General features: G+C 43.2%; 1 protein-coding gene across 2 annotated transcripts in view; it reads left to right on the top strand.

The window, feature by feature from the left end:
• The first annotated feature begins 5,608 nt into the window (after positions 1–5,608).
• The window catches only part of SLC6A16 (solute carrier family 6 member 16), a 36,424-nt gene continuing 15,365 nt past the window's right edge, over positions 5,609–26,667 (top strand). Inside the window, exons 1-8 of one of the 2 annotated variants that reach the window (XM_003269761.3) lie at positions 5,609–5,746; positions 19,679–19,916; positions 19,947–20,187; positions 20,610–20,767; positions 20,953–21,079; positions 21,292–21,467; positions 21,709–21,819; positions 22,004–22,245. In XM_003269761.3, the coding sequence (XP_003269809.2) occupies positions 19,743–19,916; positions 19,947–20,187; positions 20,610–20,767; positions 20,953–21,079; positions 21,292–21,467; positions 21,709–21,819; positions 22,004–22,245 (1,229 nt within the window). In that variant the 5' untranslated portion in view covers positions 5,609–5,746; positions 19,679–19,742. Of the gene's footprint in view, positions 5,747–19,678; positions 20,188–20,609; positions 20,768–20,952; positions 21,080–21,291; positions 21,468–21,708; positions 21,820–22,003; positions 22,246–26,667 lie in introns of those variants that run through there. The other variant, XM_030821888.1, reaches the window with a different exon arrangement.

Below are 26,667 nucleotides of genomic sequence, written 5' to 3'. Positions count from 1 at the left end.
GAGACAGGGTTTCACCATGTTGGCCAGGCTGGTCTTGAACTCCTGACCTCAGGTGATCTGCCCACCTTGGCCTCCCAAAGTCCTGGGATTACAGGCAAGCCATTGCACCTGGCCAGGCAATCTGTGTTTTAACAAGCCTTCCTGGTGCTTCTGATGTGCACTAACGTTTGAGAACAGCAATTCTACCCATTTAATTCACCTGATCCCCTCCTCCTTTACTGGCAAATTCCCTCTTGCTTTTCCTCCTTCCTACTTCACTGGCTGGTTCTCCTCAGTCTTCAGTGGATCGTCCTTTCTCTAGCTTCTAAAATTTGGGGAGTCCTAGCCCTTTCTAGCTACACTCACTCACGAGATGATATCATGCAGTCCCATAGTGTTCATCGCAATCTACAATACTGTTTACTTACCAATTTATATGCCTAGCCTCAAACTTTCCCCTGAACTGCGGACTCAGGGAGATTCATTTCCCAGGTCTTCTTGCAGTGAAGGACAACTTAACCTCTCCCTTTGGCTGTGTAATTGACATCTCAAACTTAACACGCCCAAAACGAAATTGATTCCCTTCCACCTCCTGCACACTCCAGTATTTTCCTTTTCAGTAAATTGTTACTCCATCTTCCAATTCTTCAGGCCCAAAGTTTTGGAGTCTTTTTTTTTTGAGGTCTTGCTCTGTCACGCAGGCTGGAGTGCAGTGGCACGATCATGACCCATTGCAGCATCAATATTCTGGGCTCAAGTGATCCTCCCACTCAGCCTCCTGAGTAGCTGGGACAACAGATGTGTGCCACCACACCTGGCTATTAAAAAACACTTTTCTTTCCTTTAAGAGACAAGGCCGGGCCGGGCATGGTGGCTCACGCCTGTAATCCCAGCACTTTGGGAGGCCGAGGCGGGCGGATCACAAGGTCAGGAGATCGAGACCATCCTGGCTAACACAGTGAAACGCCGTCTCTATTAAAAATACAAAAAATTAGCTGGGCGTGGTGGCAGACGCCTGTAGTCCCAGCTACTTGGGAGGCTGAGGCAGGAGAATGGCGTGAACCCGGGAGGCAGAGCTTGCAGTGAGCGGAGATGGCGCCACTGCACTCCAGCCTGGGCAACAGAGCGAGACTCTGTCTTAAAAAAAAAAAAAAGACAATGCCTTGCTATGTTGCCCAGGCTAGTATCCTACTATCAAACTCCTAGCCTCAAGCAATCCTCCCAACTCGCCCTTGCAAAGTGCTGGGATTACAGGTGCAAGCCACTGCTCCCGGCTGAGTCATTTTGGATTCCTCTCTTTCTCTCAGCCCCCAAACCTAATCACCATTAGTTTTTTCTAATGCTCTGTAACAAATTACCCCAAACTTAGCAGTTTAAAACAATAAACATTTCTTAGGCCAGGAGCAGTGGTTCACTGTAATCCCAGCACTTTGGGAGGCTGAGGCAGGCAGATTACGAGGTCAGGAGTTCGAGACCAGCCTGGCCAACATAGTGAAACCCCGTCTCTACTAAAAATACAAAAATTAGCTGGACGTGGTGACGCATGCGTGTAGTCCCAGCTACTCGGGAGGCTGAGGCAGGAGAATTGCTTGAACCCGGGAGGCAGAGGTTGTGGTGAGCTGATATCGCACCACTGTACTGCAGCCTGGGCAACAGCAGGATTCTGTCTCAAAAAAAAAAAAAAATAAACATTTCTTATCTACTGTAGTTTTTGTGGGTCAGGAATCAGGGAGCAGCTTAGTTGGATGATTTCTGCTCACAGTGTTTCATGAGGTTGCAGTCAAGATGTTGGCTGGGGCTGTAGTCATCTGGAGATTTAACTACGGCTGGAGGATCCACTTCACCATGGTTCACTCACCTGGTGCTGGTTGTTGGCGGGAAATTTCAGCTCTTCTCTTATATGGATCTCTTCACGGATTGCTTGAGTGTCCTCACCGTATGGTGGCTGGCTTCCTTTACAGAAATCAGTTGAAGGGAATGGGCAAGTAAGAAACAGCAATGCTTTTTATGACCTAGTCCCGAAGTTCCCCACCATTACTTCTGTTCATTGGAAGCCAGTCGCTAAGGAGAGCCTGCGCTCAAAGATTGGGGAAATAGACTTTATCTTTCAAAGTGTTGAAGAATTTGCAGATGTATTTTAAAACCACCACATATTCCATCAACAAATCATGTCGGCTGTATTCTTGAAATAGATCCAGAATTTGACCACTTTTCACCATCTCCATTGCTGTTACCCAGATCTCATCAACACCATCTCTTGCCTGGACTAGAGATTCCCTCCTCACTGGGCTCTCTGCTACTGTGCTTAGCCCATTGATATGATTTGGCTGTGTCCCCACCCAAAATCTCATCTTGAATTGTAATCTTCATAATCCCCATGTGTCAAAGGAGAGACCAGGTGGAGGTAACTGAATCATGGGGGTGGTTTCCCCAGGCTGTTCTTGTGATAGTGAGTGGGTTCTCATGAGATCTGATGGTTTTATAAGGGGCTCTTCCCTCCTTCGCTTGTGAAGAAGGTGCCTTTTTTCCCCTTTGCCTTCTGCCATGATTGTAAGTTTCCTGAGGCCTCCCCAGCCAAGCTGAACTGTGAGTCAATTAAACCTCTTTTCTTTGTAAATTACCCAGTCTTGAGCAGTGTGTATAAAGAACTTACCCAGTTCTTTATAGCAGTGTGAAAACAGAGGAATACGCCCATACATCCTATTCTCTGCCTAGAAGCCAGGGGGATCCTGCTGTTAAAATGAAAGTCATTCCTCAAAGTCAGAACCCTCAAATAGCTTTCATCTCACCCAGAAAAAAAAAAAAAATTCCGACCATGACCTATAAGGGCCTCCAAATGATAGTCTGGGCCCTGCCACTTCTCTAATCTGATCTGTTGCTACCCTTTCCTCAATCACTGGGATCCATTCATATTAGACTCTTTGCTGTTTCCAGAACCCATCAAGTGTACTGCTGCCTCAAGGCCTTTGCTGCTGCCATTTTCTTTGCCTGGAATGTTCTTCCCTATGCTGTTCCCAAGGCTCCCTTCCTCATCTCCTTCAGCTCTCTGCTGAAATATCACTTCCCCCAAGAGTCCTTCTTGACTACCCTGTCTAAAGTAACTCCCTATCAGCACTCTTACTCTCTGAAATTCTTTCTATTTAGGCATTTACTTTCTTTGTGCAACTGGAATGTAAAATCTTTTTCGTAATGGTATCCCAGGGGTCTAGGACAGTGTGGGGCACATCATTCAATAAATATTTATTGACCGACTGAGACTTTTCCTGGTGCCTTGAACTCACAGTTTGCCCTGCCTCAGGGCCTTTGCACAGCCTCGAGGCTTGAGATGTTCACACACATTTTTCACCTAGTAAATCATCCTTTAAGCCTCAGCTCCAGTGTTATTTCCTTAGAGAAATCCTCCTTCTAAATTAGGTCTATGGGCCGGGCACAGTGGCTCACGCCTGTAATCCCGGCACTTTGGGAGGCTGAGGCGGGCAGATCACCTGAGGTCAGGAGTTCGAGACCAGCCTGGCCAACATGGCGAAACCTTGTCTCTACTAAAAATATGAAAATTAACCAGGCGTAATGGCAGGCACCTGCAACCCCAGTTACTCGGAAGGCTGAGGCAGGGAGAATTGCTTGAACCCGGGAGGCAGAGGTTGCAGTGAGCCAAGATTATGCCACTGCACTTCAGCCTGGGTGACAAAGTGAGATTGTCTCAAAAAAAAAAAAATTAGATAGAAATAAAATAGGTCTATGGCCCTTTTCTGTCACAGCACTTTTTTTTCCTTGAGACAGGGTCTCACCCCATCACCCAGGCTGGAGTGCAGTAGTGTGATCTTGGCTTACTGCAACTTCTGCCTCACGGTTTTAAGTGATTCTTGTGCCTTAGCCACCCGAGTAGCTGGGATTACAGGCGTGCCCCACCATGCCTGGCTCATTTTTGTATTTTTAGTAGAGATGCGGTTTCACCATGTTGGCCAGGCTGGTCTTGAACTCCTGGCCTCATGTGATTCGCCCACCTTGGCCTCCCAAAGTGCTGGGATTACAGGCGTGAGCCACCATGCCCTGCCTGTCATAGCACTTAATACAATTTATAATCATGTAATTATTTGAGATTCGTCATATATCTGTTTTCTTGTTGTGTGAAGCAAAATGAGGGCAGGAATGGGGTCTATTTTGTTCTCTACACTATTCCCAGTTCCTAGCATTTAGTAGACTCTCGGTAAATACATGTTGAAGGATTGAATGATTCCCAAAGATTGTGATGAATTCTTACAGCACCCCCAAAATTTCCTCTTCATCTCTTTGTTCAATCATAACAATTTAAGCCTTTGATTCTCAAAGTGTGGCCCAGGGACTCCTGGGGGCTCTTGAAACACTTTTGTGGGTCCATGGGGTGAACATTTTTTCATAATACTACGAAGATATTATTTGCCTTTCACTTTCGTTTCCTCTTTGAATATAGTGATGTTTGCCAGAAGCTACAAGACATGAGCTATTTTGACACACTCAGTGCAGAAGCAGATATAAGAATTCAGCTGTCTTCTGTGAAGCCAGACATTAGAGAGATTTGCAAAAATGTAAAATGATGCCATTCTTCTCCCCAAAATTTCTTTCTTTCTTTTTTTTTTTTTTTGAGACGGAGTCTTGCTCTGTTGTCCAGGCTGGAGTGCAGTGGCAAAATCTCGGCTCACTGCAACCTCTGCCTCCTGGGTTCCAACGATTCTCCTGCCTCCCAACGATTCTCCTGCCTCAGGCTCCTGAGTAGCTGGGATTACAGGTGTGTGCCACCATGCCCGGCTAATTTTTTTTCCTTTTACTTTTAGTACAGACGGGGTTTCATCATGTTGGCCAAGCTAGTCATGAACTCCTGACCTTGTGATCCACCCGCCTCGGCCTCCCAAAGTGCTGGGATTACAGGCATGAGCCACCGCGCCCAGCCCCCAAATTTCTTTTGGAGTAGAAATTATAGTTATTTTAAATAAAAATGTTATTTTGACACATAATGAATTTTTAAACAACGACTATTTTAGAAATTTATTTTAATATTGATAGATACAACTCACATAAACATACAACCCATATAAATGTAACTCATAAATTATTGGAGTCCTTAATAATTCTTAAGAGACCAGAAAGTATGAGAATGGATGACCTAAGTAAATAATTTGAGTTTTTTATTCTTGTCTGCAACCCTAGTAGGCTTCTGAGCTCTCTTAAGGCAACGTCCCTGTCTGCCTTGTTGGACGCATATTTAAGGTTTGCTTTCTAGTAGGCTATCTTTAAGTAAATGTGAAAGGTTTGAAGGCTAGAAGGAATGAATGAGACGATTCTCCCACTTCCTACCCTCTTCTTCCTTACATGAAGTGGAAGCAAAGTGCATGCGCCAGAGAAGGGCCGTGTCTTAGAGCCCCGCCTGAAGCGTGGCGTCGTGGGTGTCGGGGATGGGATGGGGTGGGGTGGGGAAGGGAGCGGCGCGTGAGCAGTCAGAGGATGTGCACACGTGCGTGCGTGCGTGGAGACAGCAGGGAGTTGGGGAGGGCGGAGTGGCGAAAGTGTTTGCTACAGCTGTAGGGAAAGAGCGAGGGGCGCGGCGGCGCATGTGCAGAGAATCCGCGGGAAAGGCCGCGCGCCAGGCAGATGGAGGGGTGTCTCCCAAACCGATCTGTCGACGCCTGAAGGGGCCTGAGGAGATTGCTAGGCTTCTCAGCTGGGGCTTCTTCACCCTCATTTTTGTCCGACTGGCTGGACTGAAGAACCTGGCAGAAGCCTTGGGGCTAGGGTGAGGGTCACTTGGCCCAGGGAGCCCTGAAATATTCCCAGATCTGGGGTGTGTGGGGCTGGGCGCCATTTTCGAGGCCCGGGCCCACTGGGCTCCACTGATGGGTGACAGGTAACTGGCTGGGAGCCTCCTGGTTGCCCTGGGCTCTGTGGAGCTGAGGGATCAAAGGGGTCCCTCCTTTACCCCCCACGTAGGACACAGGAAACTGTCTTCGGCTCTCCCCAGTCATCCAGTCCGAGTTTGAGCCAATTCCTTGGCAGGATTCGGCCATCAGTCCCTGCCTTTGGGGAAAGCCATCAGTGTCAAGTGCCAGAGTGGCAGAAACCCGGGTCTAGCCCCATCACTGGTCTGTTAGGGCAGTTATTTTCTGCTTTTTGCAGAAATGGGACACCGGCTCCTTATTTTCTTTTTCTGGAAGTTATAGTTCCAGGGAAGGAGGTAATGTGAGGGGAATGGGCATTTCTGGGGTATCCTGAGCACTCCCCACAGGGCGTGAGCCTAGGAGTTGCGTGGGATGACGGTGTAGGGGCACCATGGAGGGTTGCACCCATATGGGAAGAGGAGTCCGGCTGGGGCTCAAGGGGCTTTATGGGTGTTGGAGGTGGCCAGTTGGCCAAAACTCAGTTCTCTCCCTTCCGTAAAGCTTGCTTTTAAGGACAACTATTCTAGAATGTGTTTAAGAAACATGACTCTATTATTTTTTATTTATTTATTTATTTATTTTGAGATGGAGTCTCACTCTGTCACCCAGGCTGGAGTGCAGTGGCATGATCTCGGCTCACTGCAACCTCTGCCTCCCAGATTCAAGCGATTCTCCTGCCTCAGCCTTCCGAGTAGCTGGGACTATAGGCGTGCACCACCACCCCCAGCTAATTTTTTGTATTTTCAGTAGAGATGGGGTTTCACTGTGTTGGCCCGGCTGGTCTTGCGCTCCTGACCTCAGCTGATCCACCCGCCTCAGCCTCCTAAAGTGCTGAGATTACAGGTGTGAACCCCCACACCCAGCCTATTATTATTAAGAGACAGGGTCTCTCTCTGTCTCCCAGGCTGGAGTCCAGTGGCATGATCACCACTCACTGCAGCCTCGAACTTCTGGGCTCAAGCAATCCTTCCACCTCAGCCTTTCAAAGAGCTGGGATTACAGGCTGAGCCACTGCAGGCTTGGTTCACTTTTTTTGGGTGTATACCCAGAAGTGGCATTGCTGGATCATATGGTAATTCTATTTTTAAGTTTTTGAGGAACCACCATAGTGTTTTCCATGGTGGTTGCACCATTTTACATTCTGACCAGCAAGGCTCAAGGATTCCAATTTCTCCACATCCTCACCAACACTTCTTATTTTCTGCCTTCTTATATTAGCCATCCTAATGGATGTGAGGTATTATCTCATTGTAGTTTTCATTTGCATTTTCTTAATGATTAGTGACGTTGAACATCTTTTCATGTACTTCTTGGAGATTGGTATATCTTCCTTGGAGAAATGTCTTAAGTCTTTTGCCCATTTTTGAATTGTGTTGTTTGTTTCTTTGTTGTTGAGTTTTACGAGTTCTCTATATATTCTGAATATTAATCTCTTATTATACATATGATTTGCAGATGTTTCCTCCCATTCTGTGGGTTATCTTTTCACTCCTTTGATAGTGTCTCTTGATGCACAAATTTAAAACATTTTAATGAAATCCTGTTTGTCTGTTTCTTCTTTTGTTGCTTTTGCCTTTGGTGTCATATCCAAGAATTCATTGCAGATCCACTATCGTGAAGCTTTGGTCGTATGTTTTATTCTAAGAATTTTATAATTTTAAGTGTTACATTTAGGTCTTTGATTTATTTTGCGTATTTGTATGTGGTGTCAGGTAAGAGTCCATCTTCACTCTTTTGCCTGTACATAATCCAGTTTTCCCAGCACCATTTGTTGAAAAGACTGTCCTTTACTCATTGAGTAGTCTTGGCACCCTTGTAAAAAATCATTTTTCCATACATTGTTTCTGGGCCCTCTATTCTGTTCCTTTGGTCTGTATATTTCTTTATGCGAGTAACACACTATTTTGATTACTATAGCTTTGTAATATGTTTTGAAATCAGGAAATGTGAGTACACCAGTGTTTTTCTTCTTTTTCAAGATTATTTTGGCTATTCAGGGTCCCTTGAGATTTCATGTTAGTTTTAGGACGTGTTTTTCTATTTCTGCAAAAAAAAAAAAAAAAAAAAAAAGCTACTAAATCTGTAGATTGCTTTGGGTAATACTGACATCTTAACAGTGTTAAGTCTTCCAACTCATGAACATGGGATATTTTTCCATTTATTTATGTATCCTTTAATTGTTTTCAGCAATGTTTTGTAGTTTTCTTTGTACATGTCTTTCACCTTCTTGGTTAATTCTTTTTTTTTTTTGAGATGGAGTTTCGCTCTTATTGCCCAGGCTGGAGTGCAATGATGCAATCTTGGCTCACTGAAACCTCTGCCTCCCAGGTTCAAGTGATTCTCCTGCCTCAGCCTCCTGAGTAGCTGGGATTACAGGCATGTGCCACCATGCCTGGGTAACTCGGTAATGGAAACAGGGTTTCTCCATGTTGGTCAGGCTGGTCTCGAACTCCCGACCTCAGGTGATCTGCCCACCTTGGCCTCCCAAAGTGCTGGGATTACAGGCTTGAGCCACCGCGCCCAGCCAAGTTAATTCTTAAATATTTTATTCTTTCTGATGCTATTACAAATGGAATTGTTTTCATAATTTTCTTTACAGATTGTTCATTGTTAGTGTATAAAAATGCAACTGAGTTTTGATTGTTGACTTTGTGTCCTATTACTTTGCTGAATTCATTTATTAGCTTGAAAATTTTTTTGGTGAAAATTTTAGGACTTTCTACATATAAGATCATATAATCTTTCTAGTTTGGTTTCCTTTTATTTATTTATATTTTTGCCTAATTTCTCTGGCTAGGACTTCCAGTACTATGTTGAATAAAAGTGGCAAAATTAGGCATTCTACACTTGTTTCTAATCTTAGAGGAAAAGCTTGCAGTCTTTTATCATTAAGTATGACATTTGCTGTGAGTTTTTCTTATATGGCTATTATGTTGGGATATTTTCCTTTTTTTTTTTTTTTTTTTTTTTTTTTTTGCTGAGACATGGTGTCACTTTGTCACCCAGGCTGGAGTGCAGTGGTGTCATCATGGCTCACTGTAGCATTGACCTCCTGGGCTGAAGTGATTTTCCCATCTCAGCCTCATGAGTAGCTAGGACTACAGAAGTACATCAACACACCCAGGTAATTTAATTTTTTTTTTTTTTTTTTTGTAGAAATGAGGCCTCATTATGTTGCCTGGGCTGTTTTTTGTTGTTGTTGTTGTTGTTGTTGTTGTTTGTTTGTTTGTTGTTTGTTTTTGAGATGGAGTCTTGCTCTGTCACCCAGGCTGGAGTGCAGTGATATGATCTTGGCTCACTGCAACCTCTGCCTCCCAGGTTCAAGCGATTCTCCAGCCTTAGCCTCCCAAGTAGCTGGGACTACAGGTGCACACCAGTATGTCTGACTAATTTTTGTATTTTTAGTAGAGATCGGGTTTCACCGTGTTGGCCAGGCTGGTCTTGAACTCCTGACCTCAGGTGATCCACCCCCCCTTGGTCTCCCAAAGTGCTGGGATTACAGATGTGAGCCACTGCACCTGGCCCCAGGCTGGTGTTGAACTCCTGGGTTCAAGTGGTCATCAGGCCTCCCAAAGTGTTGGGATTACAGGAATGAGTCACCATGCCCAGCCATATTTTCCTTTAACTCCTAGATTGTTGAGTTTTTTTTTTTTAATCATGAAAGGGTATTGAGTTTTGTCAAATGTTTTTTCTGCATCAGTTGAGAGGATCATTATTTTTCTTTCATTTTGTTAATGTGGTATATTATATTGATTGATTTTTGTATGCAGAATCATCCTTGCATTCCAGGAATAAATCCCACTTGGTCATGGTGTATAATCCTTTTAATATGCTGCTGAATTAGGTTTGGTAGTATTTTTTTGAGGATTTTTGCATCAAAGTTCATAATGAATATTGGTCTGTAGTGTTCTTTTCTTGTAATGTCTTTGTATGGCTCTGGTATTAGGGTAATGTTGGCCTTACAGGATGAATGAGGAAGTGTTCCCTCCTCTCCAATTTTTTGGAAAAGTTTGAGAAGAATTGATATTAATTCATTAAAGGTTTAGTAGAATTCACCCATGAAGCCATCAGGTCCAAAGCTTTTCTTTGTTGAGAGATTTTTGGTTACCAATTCAGTCTCCTTACTAGTTATAGATCTATTCAAATTTTCTGTTTGTGATTTAGTCTTAGTAGATTTGTATTTCTAGGAATTTGTCCCTTTAATCTAGGTTATCCAGTTTATTGGTGTACAGTTGTTCCTAGGTTCATAGTACCCTCTTATAATCCTTCATATTTCTGTAGAATTGGTAATAATGTCCCCATTTTCATTTCTGATTTTAATCATTTGAGTCTTCTCTTTTTTTCTTAGTACATCTAGTTAAAGGTTCGTCAATTTTGTTGATATTTTTAAAGAAAGAACTTTTGGCTTCTGTATTGTTTTTCTATTCTCTATTCATCTCTGCTTTAATTTTTATTATTTTCTTCTGCTAGCTTTGGGTTTAGTTTGCTTTTCTAGTTTCTTAAGTTTTAGAGTTAGGTTATTGATTCAAGATCTGCTTTTTTTTTTTTTTTTTTTTTTTTTTTTTTTTTTTAGAGGGAGTCTTGCTCTGTTGCCCAGGCTGGAGTGCAGTGGCGTGATCTCAGCTCACTGCAACCTCCACCTCCTAAGTTCAAGCGATTCTCCTGCCTCAGCCTCCTGAGTAGCTGGGATCACAGGCGCCCACCACCACGCCTGGCTAATTTTTGTATTTTAATAGAGATGGGGTTTCACTATGTAAGTCAAGCTGGTCTTGAACTCCTGACCTCAAATGATCCACCCACCTCGGCCTCCCAAAGTGCTGGGATTACAGGCGTGAGCCACTGAGTCCGGCCTCTTGTTTTTTAATGTAACCATTGATAGTCGTAAATTTCCCCCTTGGCATTGCTTTTGTTGCCTCCCATAAATTTTAGTATGTGTGTTTTCGTTTTCATTATCTGTAAGTATTTTCTAATTCCCCTTGTATTTTCTTCTTTGATCCATTGGTTGTTTAAGAGCGTGTTGTTTAATTTCCACAAATTTGTAAAATTTTCAGTTTTACTTTTGTTATTCATTTCTAACTTCATCCTATTGTGGCTGGAGAAGATATTTTGTATGATATTTATCTTTCTAATTCTATTGAGAAAAAAAAGGATATTTGTGGCCCACAACTTTGTGGTCTATCCTGGAAAATGTCCCATGTGCACTTGAGAAGAATGTGTATTCTGCTGCTGTTGGGTAGAGTGTTCTGAATATATCTGTTAGATCTAGTTGGTTTATTGTGTTAAGTCCTCTACTTCCTTGCTTATCTTCTGTCTGCTGGTTCTGTCCATTGTTCGTAGTGGGGTATTAAAGTCTCCAGTTATTATTGTAGAACTGTCCTTTTATCCTTTCAATTATGTGAGTCTTTTCTTCATATATATATGTGTATATATATATATATATATATATATATATATATATATGAAGGAATTATGGAGGAGTAAAGAAGAGTAGTTGGTCAACATACAGCAGGTTCATCTCATTGTACAAATGTAAGTTTCTCAAGCTTCAGTTCTGTGGGCATCTGGCTTGTTGGAAAATTGGTCTGGTTTCATTTTCATATCCTCCCTTTATTTTGGACCTCCAGTTACACATTTTAGGCCATTTGGTATTGTCTCACAGTCACTAATGCTCTGGTAATTGTTTTCAGTCTTTTTTTTTTCTTTGTGCTTCATTTTGGATTGTTTCTATTGCTATATGTTCAAGTTCACTGATTTATTAAAATCTGCCAGTAATCTTCAGTGAAATTTTCATTTCAGGTGTTGTATCATCTCTAGAAGTTCTATTTGATTTTTAAAATATATCATGGCCAGGCGTGGAGGCTCATGCCTGTAATCCCAGCACTTTGGGAGGCCATGGTAGCCAGATCACATGAGGTCGGGAGTTCAAGACCAGCCTGGCCAACATGGCAAAACTCTGTCTCTACTAAAAATAAATAAAAAAAAAAATTAGCCAGTTGTGGTGGTGCACACCTGTAATTCCAGCTACTTGGGAGGCTGAGGCAGGAGAATTGCTTGAAACGTGGAGGCAGAGGCTACAGTGAGCTGAGATCAGTGTGGGCAACGGAGTGAGACTCTGTCTCAAAAATGAAACTATCTATCTGTCTGTCTAGCTAGCTAGCTAGCTGTCTTATATTCCTCATTCTGTTCATGTTTTCCTTTTAAGTCCTTGACCATATTAAGCATATTTGTAACAGCTATTTTAGTGTTATGGTGTGTTAATTCCATTAGTCTATCATTTCTGTTTTTGTTTTCTGATTATGGGTCACTTTTCCTGCTTCTTTGCATATCTAGTAATTTTTGACTAGATGGTTGACATTATGAATTTTTTGTTGTTCAGTGCTAGGTTTGTCTGTATTATCTTAGGGAATGCTGGCCTTTGTTGTGACAGGCAGTTAAGTTACTTGAAGATCAGTTTTGGCTGTTTAAGGGTTGCTTTTAAGACTTTTTTTTTTCAGGTCTAAAGTAGTCCTACTACTAGAACTAGAGCTAGTTTGTGCCACCTTGAATGTTCCAAGTATTCAGTAAAGTCTCTCCACACTGGCTGATGGAAACTTGAGTAATTCTTGTTCTTCTCCAAGTTCTAGGAATTGTTTTACCTGTAGTTCCCCAGTAATTTTCTTTCCTTGGAATTTATTCTTTGCCTGTTCTTATGAGGTTTCATACTATACATGTGCAGATCGATATTTAGCTAATGGCTCAAAGGTGCTTTATCCAGATTCCCAGAGCTCTTTTTCTGTGGCTCCCTTCTGTTGAGTACTTAGCCTAGCTAATTCTAGTCACCTAAGCCTTCCTGAACTGACTTTTGCCTCCTTAAGTGCTGAAACTGCCAGACTCTGTTTGTATTCTTCCTCCTGTGCCAAAGTTTGGAAATCAGTAGCAGAAAAATGGGGCAATCATGCAATTAGTTACCTTGTTTTCTGGCCTTTTTTAAGAGATTGCAATGCTGTACTGCCTTTGTTTAATATGTGAAAATAGTTGTTTTAATTATTTGTACAGTTTTGTAGTGTTTTTGTGGAGATAAGTCCAGACACTGTTTTGCTTTCATGGTCAAAAGTGGAAATTTCTTCTCCCAACTTTTATCTGGATCCTGTATATCCTTCATCTCTATGTTTTCTTAAAATTATCTTTTAATTAATTAATTTTATTATTATTATTATTTTTGAGATAGGGTCTTACTCTCTTGCCCAAGCTGGAGTGCAGTGGTGTGATCTTGGCTCACTGCAACCTCCCACTGCTGGATTCAAGTGATTATCTCACCTCAGCCTTCCAAGTAGCTGGGGCTGTAGGCATGTCCCACCATGCCTGGCTAATTTTTGTATTTTTTGGTAGAGATGGGGTTTCACCATGTTGGCCAGGCTTGTCTTGAACTCCTGACCTCAAGTGATCCTCCCACCTCAGCTTCTCAAAGTGCTGGGATTAGAGGCATGAACCACTGCACCTGGCCTATTTTATTTTATTTTTTTAGGAAATGGGGTCCCACTCTGTTGCTCAGGCTGGAGTTCAGGGGTGTGATCATAACCCACTGCAACCTTGAACTCCTGGGCTCAAGCGATCCTCTCCACTTAGCCTCCCAAAGAGCTGGGACCACCAGCGTGTGCCACTATGCCTGGCTAATTTTATTTTATTTTATTTTATTTTATTTTTCGGTAGAGATGGGTTTTCACTGCATTGTCAAGGCTTACCTTGAACTCCTGGCCTCAAGTGATCCTCTTGCCTTGGCCTCCCAGAGTACTAGGATTACAGGCATGAGCCACTGTGTCTGGCCTATCCTTCATCATTCTTGTTTTTGTATTGCTCAATTTGGCTTTACTCACAGGAATTTCTCCTCATTGTGGCCTCTGGGATGGAAAAGATCCCTGGTTGGTTAATTTTAAGAGTTCATGGAATCTAGCCTGCCCTGGTCCCTTCAGTGTCTATTGTTGACTCCATGCACTCAACTGTTATTGGATTAGGCAAGACATCTTCTGGTTTTAGCTGCTGTTCTCTAATAGCCTTCCCATGATTTCTGGTGAGCACCTGTTTGTTTTGAGAGGTTGGTTTCCCTGCCCCCTATCCCCAGGTATGTCAGATGCTCTCTTGCTTCCTTTGTTTCCTCCCACACAGATGCTGATTCTATACAGATCTGTGGCTCTTGTGGTTTGTTCTCATAGACTTGTCTTTTGGGGTTTATCTTGATATTGTAAATATTATCCATGGATTTTGGGCTTGCAATCTAGTAGAACTATTTGTTTTCATGTGGGTATTTGGGAAGATTTTATTTTATTTATTTTTTCTTTTTTTTTTTTGCACACAAAACAATAAACATTTTCTAAAAATACATACAAACAAAAAGATGCGTATCAAACATATTAGGAAGGTTGCACATGGGAAGTCGGGGAATAGAAATGGGGGGTGGGAATTAAAATAAATGAGAGAGGGACTTTGTATGGATCAATGATAATAACTAAATCCTCTATTTGACAAAGAAGAAGGAGAAGGAAGAGGAAGAAAAAGAAAGTGGGATGAAGGATCAGAAAGGGAGGAAAATAGAAAAAATTAGAGTATGACTCCAGGGTAGACCTGTTTTGTTGTCACTGAGTTGGTTGGTTGGTTTGTCAGTTGTATTTTTCATATGTTTCGCCATGTTGGCCAGACTGGTCTCGAACTCCTAGCCTGAAGTGATCAACCCGCCTTGGGCCCCCAGAGTGCCGGGACCACAGGTGTGAGCCACCACGTCCAGCCCCCACATTGCTTCTGGCCTCCGTGGTAGACCTCCCAGACGGTGCGGTCGGGCAGAGGCGCTCCCCACATCCCAGACGGGGCGGCCGGGTATTTGGGAAGATTTTAAAACAGTGTTGCTGTTATTGCCATTACCTCCCCAGGATTTTACTCTATATTTAAAAAATTATTTTATAAGTGGCATTATTATTTTAAAATTTTATTTTCTAATTATGTATTGCAAGCATAGACATATAATTAATTTTCTTTTATTGCTGTTTGCATCCAACAATCTTGCTAAATTATCTTATTAATTTAAATAATTTATCTGCAGTATTTTGGATCTTCCACATAGATATATCATCTTTGAATAGTGAGTTTTGTTTAATCTTTGTCTTTCATTCCCCTTGCTTTACTGTGCTGTCTAAAATATTTAATGCAATGGGAAGGAAGTGCTGATAGCTGGTTTCATTGATCTTGATTTCAAAAGGAAAGCTTTCTTCATTTCATTATTAAACATGTGGCTATGTTTAAGCATATGTTCACTATTAAGTATGATCTTTTTTTTTTTGAAAGACACCATTTATTAGGTTAGGGAAATTATTCCTGGTTTGCTAAAAGTTTTTCTCTTTAAATCATTATTGTATGTTGCACTTTATGAAATGTTTTTCCATCTCTTGAGATGATAATATTTTTCTTCTTTATTATATCAATGTGACTAATTATATTGATTTTCTTTAGTGGTATGCTTTGAATCATTTCTACTAAGAGATTTTTGCTTTGTAGTTACCACGAAGCTTACATAAAACATCTCCTGCCTCAGCCTCCCAAAAGGCTAGGATTACAGGCATGAGCCACCATGACCAGCCCCAAAGGCTGGATTTTTGTACCTAATTTTTTTTTCAGCCTTTTCTCCCCTGCATGATTTCCTGCTTCTCTCTTAATGTTACGGAAGCATCGTTTGTCTCAGGGAGACGCCCATCAACCCACCAATAACTCCAATAAATCCAGTAACAGAGGAGTGGCCCACCTGCTGTTGCATTCTCTGGCATACAGCTTCTGGAAGCCCTTGGTTCACTGGAGCAGAAGGTCTTTGGCAAGCGATTGTTTTTATTTCCCACAAGTTGCTGGGAAAGTATTTACTTACTTCCTGAAACATTGAACCGCTTCACCAGGAAAAAGAGATGTGAACTGACTCCTCAGTGATTACAGTTTGGTCCTGTTTCTTGTTTATGTAGCAGAAGTTTCTCTGTTTTTGACATGAGGATGGAACCTATTTTTCAGAAATGATGCAGATATCCCCATGTTTGTAATATTTTAAAATCATTTGTTTTTTCTTTTTTTTGTTGGGTAGGGGAGATTGTGGGTAAGTTTGGAGATCAGTGTTCATGTGGCTATCTTTCTTAGAAGAAACTTCCTTTTGTTTTGATGGTGAATTGTAGGAGTGGCAGGTGCTTTGAAGTTTAAAAAATTTAACAAAATTTTGACATAATTTCAGATTTACAAGACTTCCATCTTTCCTTGTCTTCATTGACTGTGACATTTTTATTGAGTACAGGCCAGCTATTTTACAGAATGTACTTCAATTTAGATTTGCCTTCTCATGTTTCCTCATGATTGGAGTTTTGTTACATGTTTTTGGCAGGAATCCCACAGAAACGATATTGTGCTCTTAACGCATTGTATCAGGAGTTATATCAGTTGACTATTATTGGTTAAGGTAGTGTGTAATACTCTAAAGATACTATTTTCTTGGGTTTTTTTGGGGGGAATATCTTGTATATACAGTAATACTATACATATAGTATTATATACAGTAAACTATACATATAGTATTATATACAGTAATACTATACATGTATATACAGGGAATATCTTGTATATCTCTTGTATATACAGTAATACTATGCAATTATCCTGTCCCCATCAAATTTTCATCATCTTGTGTTAGCAACCATTGATGATTCTTGCTTGAGTCAGTTATTACTCTGGTAGTTTCCAAACAATGATTTGTTAAAAAGACATCTTTATTGAGGTATGGCTGACAAGTAAAAAACTGTACATATTTAATGTGTACAACTTGATTAGTTTGTGATAAGCAATGACCTTCTAATTCATCGTTCCTTGTACATTTATTAGTTTGTATTCCATTATAAGGAAGAGGTTTTCCTTTTCCTGAGTTGTATCCCTGTGGATTCATAGATTCTTGTTTTAGTCTGTTGGTTCTCATCTGTTACTGTTATTTATTTGGATGTTCTGATTTGTCCAGATTTGGCTGATGAGAGCTTCTTCAATTGGATTTCTTTGTCCATTATGATCTTTTTATTTTCACTTATCAATACATATTTTTTCTTGATTATGATTATGATTATTTATTTATTTTTTTGAGACAGAGTCTCGCTCTGTCGCCCAGGCTGGAGTGCAGTGGCGCAATCTCAGCTCACTGCAAACTCTGTCTCCCAGGTTCACGCCATTCTCCTGCCTCAGCCTCCTGAGTAGCTGGGACTACAGGCGCCCGCCACCACGCCTGGCTAATTTTTTGTACTTTTAGTAGAGATGGGGTTTCACCGTGTTAGCCAGGATGGTCTCGATCTCCTGACCTCGTGATCCGCCCACCTCGCTCTCCCAAAGTGCTGGGATTACAGGCGTGAGCCACCGCGCCTGGCTGATCATTATTATTATTTTTTTGAGACAGAGTCTTACTCTGTCACCTAGGCTGGAGTACAGTGGTACGATCTTGGCTCACTGCAACCTCTGCCTCCCGATTCAAGTGATTCTCCTAAGTCAGCCTCCCTAGTAACTAGGATTACAGGTGCCTGCCACCATGTCCGGCTGTTTTTTTTTTTTTTTTTGTATTTTTAGTAGAGACAGGGTTTTGCCATATTGGCCAGGCTGGTCTCAAACTCCTGACCTCAAGCAATCCGCCTGCCTTGGCCTCCCAAGGTACTGGGATTACAGGCATGAATCACCATCATGCCTGACCATATTTTTCTTGATTATTAAAGTAATACAGGTGAGTGGGGAATGGTGGCTTGTGCCTGTAATGCCACCTACTCTGGAGGCTGAGGCAGGAGACTCACTTGAGCACAGGAGTTCGAGGCCAGCCTGAGCAACATAGTGAGACTCCCATCTTGAAAAAAACTTTAAAATTAGCTGAGTATGGTGCACATGGCCTAGGTCTTTGGAGGTGGAGGATCCTTGAATCAGGAGTCAAGCTGCCATGGATCATGGCATTCCGGCCTGGGTGACAGAGTGAGAGTCTGTGTCTGAAAAAAAAAAGTAATACAAGATTTAAAAAAATTTAATGTAAAAGCAGGGATAAGGATATAAACATATTTGTAGTCTTATCATCTTTTTTTTTTTTTTTTTCGAGACAGGGTTGCCCAGGCTGGAGTGCAGTGGTGCAATCTCGGCTCGTTGCAACCTCCGCCTCCTGTGTTCAAACAATCCTCCCACCTCAGCCTCCTGAGTAGCTAGGATTATAGCCGTGAGCCACTGCACCCGGCCTGATCATCTTCTATATATTGATGTATTTCCTTTCAGGCTTTCATTGCATTTTTAAATGTAGTAGAGATAGAACTAAAGATAGAAATTTGTATCTTAGTTTTATGTTTTTAACCTGTGATTGAATTACAAGCATTTTCTTGAGTAACAAAGAGCTCTTTGGAAGCTGTGTCTCGCAAGCACTTATCCATGTCACCCAAATGTGCCAGTGCTTCCTTGAGGCCCACCTACTGCCTCTGCTTTTGGAAAGCACGCTCCTTCCCCCACTGAAAGAAAACTCCAGTTTCCCCTCTCTCTTCCTCTCTTTCATGTAACTTTTTTTTTTTTTTTTCAGCACACTCCTTGCCCGTTCTCTTGCATTTGAAGAGCCAACAGAAGTTCAGAGTGGCGGGAACTTGGAGACTAAGGAGGAGAATAGCCCTAGATGTGAGGTAGAACACCATCCTTTTGCTGGAGATAGAGCAGTAGGCAGAGATGGACAATGAATAAATTAACAATCAATAGATAATAAAGTCAGGAGATGAGAAATGCTGTGAAGTAAAGAGAGTTGCGGGTAGGTAGCTGCTATTTTAGATAGCTGGACAGGGAAGGCATCTCTGGTGAGGCTATATTTGAGCAGAGATCTGAGTGTTTTACAGATTAGAAAGCTCAGAAAGGTAAAGTAACTTTTCTAAGGTTACAAGGCAGATTTAGTATTAAATTAGTTTAATTTAGTTTAGTTAGTTTAGTTTAGTTTAGTTTTGTTTTGTTTTTTAATTCAGAAGCCCTCTGTAAATAGTACTTCAGTGTTCTTAGAAATCCTTTTATTTCAGGCTGGGTGCAGTGGCTCACACCTGTAATTCCAGCACTTTGGGAGGCTGAGGGGGGCAGATGACTTGAGGTCAGGAGTTCAAGACCAACCTGGCTCTACTAAAAATACAAAAATTAGTCAGGTGTGGTAGTGGGCACCTGTAATCCCAGCTACTTGGGAGGCTGAGGCAGGAGAATCGCTTGAACCCGGTAGGTGGAAAAAAAAAAAAAAGAAATCCTTTGATTGCAGGGATTCCTGACTTTTGGGTGTATCTGTCTCTATCCTATCCTGTGCAAGAAAACATTTCTTTTTTTTTTTTTTTGAGATGGAGTCTCACTCTGTCTCCCAAGCTGGAGTGCAGTGGCCTGATCTCAGATCACTGCAACCTACGCCCCCTGGGTTCAAGCGATTCTCCTGCCTCAGCCTCCTGAGTAGCTGGGATTACAGGTGCCCGCCACTATACACAGCTAATTTTTGTATTTTTAGTAGAGACGGGGTTTCACCATGTTGGCCAGGCTGGTCTCGAACTCCTGACCTCAGGTGATCCATCTTCCTTGGCCTCCCCAAGTGCTGGGATTACAGGCGTGAGCCACCACGTGAAAACATTTCTAAGAAGTGAAACTTATGCAAGAGATTTTTTTGTGCTTTGAATGTCAGTGGTGGTATAAAGTTTGCTTTAAGGAGATGCTGAGGATTGTTTTGTAGCTCAGTAGTTACTTGACTCTAAAATCTAAAATCTACAGATTTTGGTGTCCTTCAGGTCTCCTCAGGAAGATGAACCCTCCCTTGCAGAAGCTGGAGCTGCCCCAGAGAGCCTGTCTGGGATGAAGACAGAGACCCAGCCTTCGACATCCTCGCTGGCAGACACCTCATGGTCTGGCACGGTGATTTTTGACAGTGTCCCAGGAAGTCAAACGTTGGAAGACAAGGGTCCATTGACCTGGTCTGCAACATCTTGGACCTCGGAGGCCCAAGTTTCAGCAGCCCGGGTTGCAGAGGCTCAGGCCCGGGAGGCCCATGCTTTCGAGGCTCAGGCCAGGACCAGTCAGCCCAAGCAAATTTCTGTATTGGAGGCGTCAACTGCCTCAGCCCTGAACCAGAAACCCACGTATGAGAAGGTGCAGATGACAGAGAAGAAAGAGAGTGAGGCCCTCCTTGCCCGTCCGTTCTGGTCCAGCAAAACTGCGTACATTCTGGCTCAGGTGGGCTTCTCTATGAAGCCATCTTGTCTCTGGCGCTTTGCCTACCTGTGGCTTAACAGTGGAGGCTGTAAGTCTGGGGACCAGGAAACCTGGGTCCACAAGGGGTAATCAGGACAGAGTCCTGTCCAGGCTTTAACCATGAATGTTTCTGAGATATGTAGAGACTAAAGACCTGGTGCTCTGAGCAGGATAGGAGCCAGGTCCCTGGACACTTAGGATCATGAGAGGTTCAGGGCATCTGAACGTGGGGATGGCAAAGCTGGAGGCCTGGGTCCAAGATGGGCTGGAAACTAGGTACTTGGGTCTTCCAGGAATTGGGGGCCAGAGGACTGGATACTTGGGACCGTGAGGGATGTAGACGTGGGTGAGCCCTGATGCCTGTGGCCCTGGAGGAGGTCGCTGGTAGGGAGAATGTTTTTCTGGGCTCCTGGAGTCCAGGCACTGAAAGGCCACATGGTTCTCAGAGTCCCTCTTGAATCCTCTTCACAGGCAGTTTCGCCGCCATCTACATCTTCATGCTGTTCCTGGTCGGGGTTCCTCTTCTCTTCCTGGAGATGGCAGCCGGTCAGAGCATGCGTCAGGGTGGCATGGGTGTATGGAAGATCATTGCCCCCTGGATTGGTGGTGTGGGGTATTCTAGCTTCATGGTGAGGAGCCCATGGCTGCCCAGGCCTGACTTTTACACCCCACCCCCATCCCAACCCTCCTCCTGAAATGCGCACTATGAATACTCCATGGGTCAGATCCCTTTGGTTCCCCGGTCCTCTGTCAAATCCCCTCCCTTTTCCTGTCCCTGCTCTTCCTCCCCAGCCATACCCTCCTTGGCCCCCAGGTGTGCTTCATCCTCGGCCTGTACTTCAATGTGGTCAATTCCTGGATCATCTTCTACATGAGCCAGTCCTTCCAGTTTCCCGTTCCATGGGAGAAATGTCCCTTAACGATGAACTCTAGTGGCTTTGGTGAGGAGGAAGTGAAAGAATAGAAGAAGAGAAAATGAAGAAATAGAAGTAGAAGGGAATTTGGAAGAGGAGAGAGTGGGGAGGGACAAGGAAGAGGAAGAAGAAGGAAAAAGAAATGGGAGAGGGAAAGAGAAAAGGGAGGTGGGGGAGGGGATAAGGAAGAAGAGGGGGTACCTTGTCTAGCAGGCATGTCTAAAGCCAGGTCCCCCCAGATCCTGAATGTGAACGGACAACACCCTCCATATACTTCTGGTACCGGCAGGCCTTGAAGGCCTCAGACAGAATCGAGGATGGTGGGTCACCAATCTACAGTCTGGTCCTGCCCTTCTTTCTTTGCTGGTGTCTTGTTGGTGCTTTCATGATCAATGGGCTTAAGTCCACCGGGAAGGTGAGCCACCAGTATTGGATTCCTTGAAATTCTCAGATGTTTTAGCCCTTACCTCACTTTGTTACTTGTTGATCTCCTAATCTCTTACTCCTCTGGCCTTTTACTCCCACTAGCCCCTGACTCTTGCTGAAGGCTTTCTTCTAACTCCTACTCATTTCTGACTCAGAACTTTTGATCCCTCCCAACTGTTGGTTGATCCCTACTGGTACACGGTTGCTGATGTGTCCCACTCTCGATTCAGGTAATCTATGTCTTGGTACTGCTCCCCTGTTTCATCATCGTCGGTTTCTTCGTCCGGACTCTACTCCTGGAAGGGGCAAAATTTGGCCTTCAACAGTTGGTGGTTGCCAAGGTGAAATCTGTCTCCTCAATCCCCCATCAGGCCTTGTAGGGCACCACAGCTGCCTATTCTTAAAGCTTCCTTTCCCCATTCTTTCCTTCTGTATCTCGCTCTCTCCTCCCTGCAACATTTCTATTCTAGTTGTCCTCTGCTTCTTCTTTTACAACCCCCCTTATACTTGTCTTCTCTCTTTTAGATATCGGATGTGTACAATATGAGTGTGTGGTCTCTAGCAGGGGGTCAAGTTTTGTCTAACACAGGCATAGGCCTCGGCTCCGTTGCCTCCTTAGCCTCCTACATGCCCCAGTCCAACAACTGTCTCAGTGATGCCGTTCTCGTGTCTGTGATAAACCTGCTCACTTTGTTGATTTTCACATCTTTCAACTTCTCTGTCCTGGGCTTCTGGGCGACAGTCATCACACATCGCTGCTGTGAGAGGTAAGGCCGGCCCCTTTGTTAAGGGTCCCAGCCCCAGGGAACTTTAAAACCCCGAGACCCTAACCTTAAAGGTGCTGCAAAGACCCATGTTTACACATTTCAACCTTGGGTGCACTTGCAAGCCCTCTACCTTCCCCATAGCTAAAAATGGAGACAATAGAATCTCCTATCATATATTATCCTTCTCAGAGCCTTTTGTCACCCTAGAAATAAATCTTCAAACTCAGAGATTGCCAGCTATCCACCTCGGAGTGGATATGCTAACAGGGATGTACTAAAAATGGCAAACATTGAAGGCTTCTCTAATCCCAGATACACAACAAACTAGCATCTAAAACCATACCACACAGAGACCCTTACAAGGCTATCCTTGGAAAAATGGAGAAGTAGAAGGCCCTCATTTTTTTTTTTTTTTTTTTTGAGACGGAGTCTCGCTCTTTCACCTAGGCTGGAGTGCAGTGGCGCGAACTCGGCTCACTGCAAGCTCTGCCGCCCGGGTTCAAGCCATTCTCCTGCCTCAGCCTCTTGAGTAGCTGGGACTACAGGCGCCCGTCACCACGCCCGGCTAATTTTTTTGTATTTTTAGTAAAGACAGGGTTTCACCGTGTTAGCCAGGATGGTCTCGATCTCCTGACCTCGTGATCCGCCTGCCTCGGCCTCCCAAAGTGCTGTGATTACAGGTGTGAGCCACCGTGCCCTAAGGTCCCCATTCTTAACAGTCAACTCCTGAATTGGGGATTTCTGTCAATCTAGCAGAAACTCCAAAAGGATTCTCTGTACTAGAACCTTGATTGTCTGATCACCCCTGTTTCTTATTTTTCTTATTTTTAGGCATTAATTCCAAAAACATCCATCAGACATTTAGGAAGTGTTCTTTCTATACCACAGAGACTTGGACAGGTGAATCAGACCACAGTCCTTGTTTCATTAAGTTTTCAATTTTAGAGGGGGAAGGAAAGGAGAATGAGACAGCCAAAAACTTGTGCTAACTGGTAACTGAAGTGATGGGTGAGGACAGGAGACAGAGCCATTAATTCTTTCTGGGGTAGTCAGATGGGGCCTTCCAGAGGAGGCCACCCTGAGTTGAATTTCTCCCAGTAATCTTTTTCTTTCTTTCTTTTTTTTTGCTTCCTCCTCCTCTTCCTGTCTCTCCCAGCAGATTTTTTTTTAATTTAAATTTTTGACAACAGGGTCCCACTATATTGCTCAGGCAGGTCTTGAACTCTTGGGCTCAAGCTGTCCTTCTGCCTCTGCCTCCCAAAGAGCTAGGATTACAGGTGTGAGCCACCATGCCCGACCTCTCCTAGTAATCCTAAGCCTTACAAATAACCACCATTTTCTTCTAGAAGATGCCTGGGAATATATGTGTGTGCATGTGCAAGAGTAGTTGACAACATATAGTTAGGAAAGGAATTGCTGAGTAGGGTGTGCTCACCTTCAATTTTTTCATATATTTTCTGGTTTTCAAAGTGGTGTAATGCATTACCCTCCCATCAGGGATGTGTGAGACGTCCATTTGTTCTACTTTTTGCACAACACTTGATTAAACTTGGTTGGACTTTTAAATTGTTTCCAGTCTGGTGAGAGTGTAATGGTAGTTTTTTTGTGTATTTTCAAAAAAACCTTTTATTATGAGCTATTACATACATATGGAAAAATGCATAAAACAAGGCCGGGAGCAGTGGCTCACACCTGTAACGCCAGCTCTTAGAGAGGCTGAGGTGGGAGGATTGCTTGAACCCAGGAGTTTGAAATCAGCTGGGCAAGACCCCGCCTCTAACAAAAAAAAAAAAGGAGAAAAAAATGTATAAAACAATGTACTGTGTAATGAACTATGAAATAAACATCAGCTGTATTAAGAACTAGAATAACCCTAGATGCTCTCTGTGTATCTTTTTCTAATCATAATCTCTTTACTGCCTCCCAGAGGTAACCATCATAAAAGTCAGGATAGTGGCTACTATATTGCTTAGTAGATATGCATACATAGATGATCAAATATAAAGAAAAACAAGCTGGGTGCGGTGGCTCATGCCTATAATCCCAGCACTTTGGGAGGCTGAGGTGGGTGGATCACGAGGTCAGGAGTTTGAGACCAGCCTGGCCAATATGGTGAAACCCCATCTCTACTAACAAATACAAAAATTAGCTGGGCGTGGTGGCACACACCTGTAGTCCCAGCTACTCAGGAGGCCAAAGCAGAAGAATTGCTTGAACCCGGGAGGCGGAGGCTGCAGTAAGCTGAGATTGTGCCACTGCATTCCACCTGGGCAACAGAGTGAGACTCCGTCTCAGAAAAAAAAAAAAAAAAGAAAAAAAAGGAAAAACAAAGAACTAAGGATAGTGATTAGTTTTATGTTTTTCTTTATATTCTATCATCTATGTATGCATAGCTAAGCAATATAGTTTAATTTGTCCACTTATATAAAGCAATATGTTTAGTTATTTGTTCCCTCATATATACATTCTCTTTGCTTACTTTTGTGCTTTCTTTTTCTCATCCAACATGTTTGTAATATTTATCCATATTGTGTATAACTTTAATCTGTGCTTTTTTTTTTCTTTTTTTTTGAGACGGAGTCTTGCTCTGTTGCCCAGGCTGGAGTGCAGTGGTGCGATCTCGGCTCACTGCAACCTCCACCTCCTGGGTTCACACCATTCTCCTGCCTCAGCCTCCCGAGTAGCTGGGATTACAGGCGCCCACCACCATGCCCGGCTAATTTTTTGTATTTTTAGCAGAGACAGGGTTTCACCGTGTTAGCCAGGATGGTCTCCATCTCCTGACCTCATGATCCACCCGCCTCGGCCTCCCAAAGTGCTGGGATTACAGGCTTGAGCCACCACGCCAGGCCTAATCTGTGCTTTTAAAATGCTGTATAATGTTTCAGTATATGAATATACCACAGTTTTAAAAAATCCATTCTACTATTGATAACATTTGGAGTCTTTCCAGTTTTATGCTATTAAAACAGTGTTGCTGCAAACATTCTTATGCATGTTCCTGATGCACTAAATATGTGCACATTTTTCTGGGATATGAATTAGATTGTTGGGACATAGTTGTCTATTCTTGGGTAACAAATCACTCTGGAAGTAAATGGATTAAAACAGCAATGGTTTATCTCATGGTCCTGAGGGTTGGCTGGAAAGCTCTTCTGCTGGGCTTGTATGGCTTCACTGACATGGCTGCATTTAGCTGGAGGGTTGGCTGGGGGCTGAGCCCAGTAGGGACAGCACTGCTCACTGCTCTTCTTCTTCTTCTTTTTTTTTTTTTCTTTTTTGAGACAGATCTTTGCTTTTGTCACCCAGGCTGGAGTGTAATGGTGCAATCTCGACTCACTGCAACCTCCGCCTCCTGGGTTCAAGCGATTCTCCTGCCTCAGCTTCCTGAGTAGCTGGGATTACAGGCACCCGCCTCCACACCCAGCTGATTTTTGTATTTTTAGTAGAGACAGGGTTTCACCATGTTCACCAGGATGGTTTCAAACTCCTGACCCCAAGTGATCCACCCACCTTGGCCTCCCAAAGTGCTGGGATTACAGGCATGAGCCACCGCACCCAGCTGGCACTGCTCTTCTTTAAGTGGTGGTGGCTGGGTTTGCAGTCAGTTGGCTGGCCAGCAAGGGCTGCTCTCTTCCATGAGGCCTCTCCATGGGGCTAGTTTGGTCTTCTTCACATGGTAGCTCACAGAGCACGAAGGCAGACTCAGCAAAGTGTCTTGAAGCGAAGTATAGGACTGCTTCCATTGCTGCTACATTTCTTGGTTGAAGGAAGTAAAAAGGCTACCCCAGATTCCAAAGGTGAAAAATAGACTTTACCTCTTAATTGGAGGAGCTCCAAAATACTGTGGCTGTATTTCTTCAATCTACCACATATATCTACAGCTTCACAGATGATGCCAAATTACTTTCCATAGTGTCTGTGCCAATTTATAATTGTATGTATATGAAATGTGTGTGTGGAAGTTCTCATTACCTCACTCGTGCAAATACTTGTATTGTCATAGTTTAAAGCAAAATGTGTGGTCAAGTTCATTTTTGCCCATTTAAAAAAAATATTGGATGATCTATCTTTTTCTTTGGAGTTCTTTATATGTTCTGGATATGTAGTCATTTTCCAGTTGTATATATTAAAATTCTTTTTTCCCACCTGGTGGAGTGCATTGAACGTCCCGGGTTCAAGCGATTCTCCTGCCTTAGCCTCCCGAGTAGCTGGGATTACAGGCATGTGCCACCATGCCCGGCTAATTTTGTATTTTTAGTAGAGACGGGGTTTCTCCATGTTGGTCAGGCTGGTCTCGAACTCTCGACCTCAGGTGATCCGCCCGCCTCGACCTCCCGAAGTGCTGAGATTACAGGCGTGAGCCACCGTGCCCAGCCAACAAAGGTTTTTAAAGGAAAAAAATGAGGAGGATAACGTAAT

The sequence above is a fragment of the Nomascus leucogenys genome, chromosome 10 (assembly GCF_006542625.1).
Source record: "Nomascus leucogenys isolate Asia chromosome 10, Asia_NLE_v1, whole genome shotgun sequence".
Classification (NCBI taxonomy): Eukaryota; Metazoa; Chordata; class Mammalia; order Primates; family Hylobatidae; genus Nomascus; species Nomascus leucogenys.
Note: the sequence above shows the minus strand (reverse complement) of the source record. Positions and strands in the feature narration are given on the sequence as shown.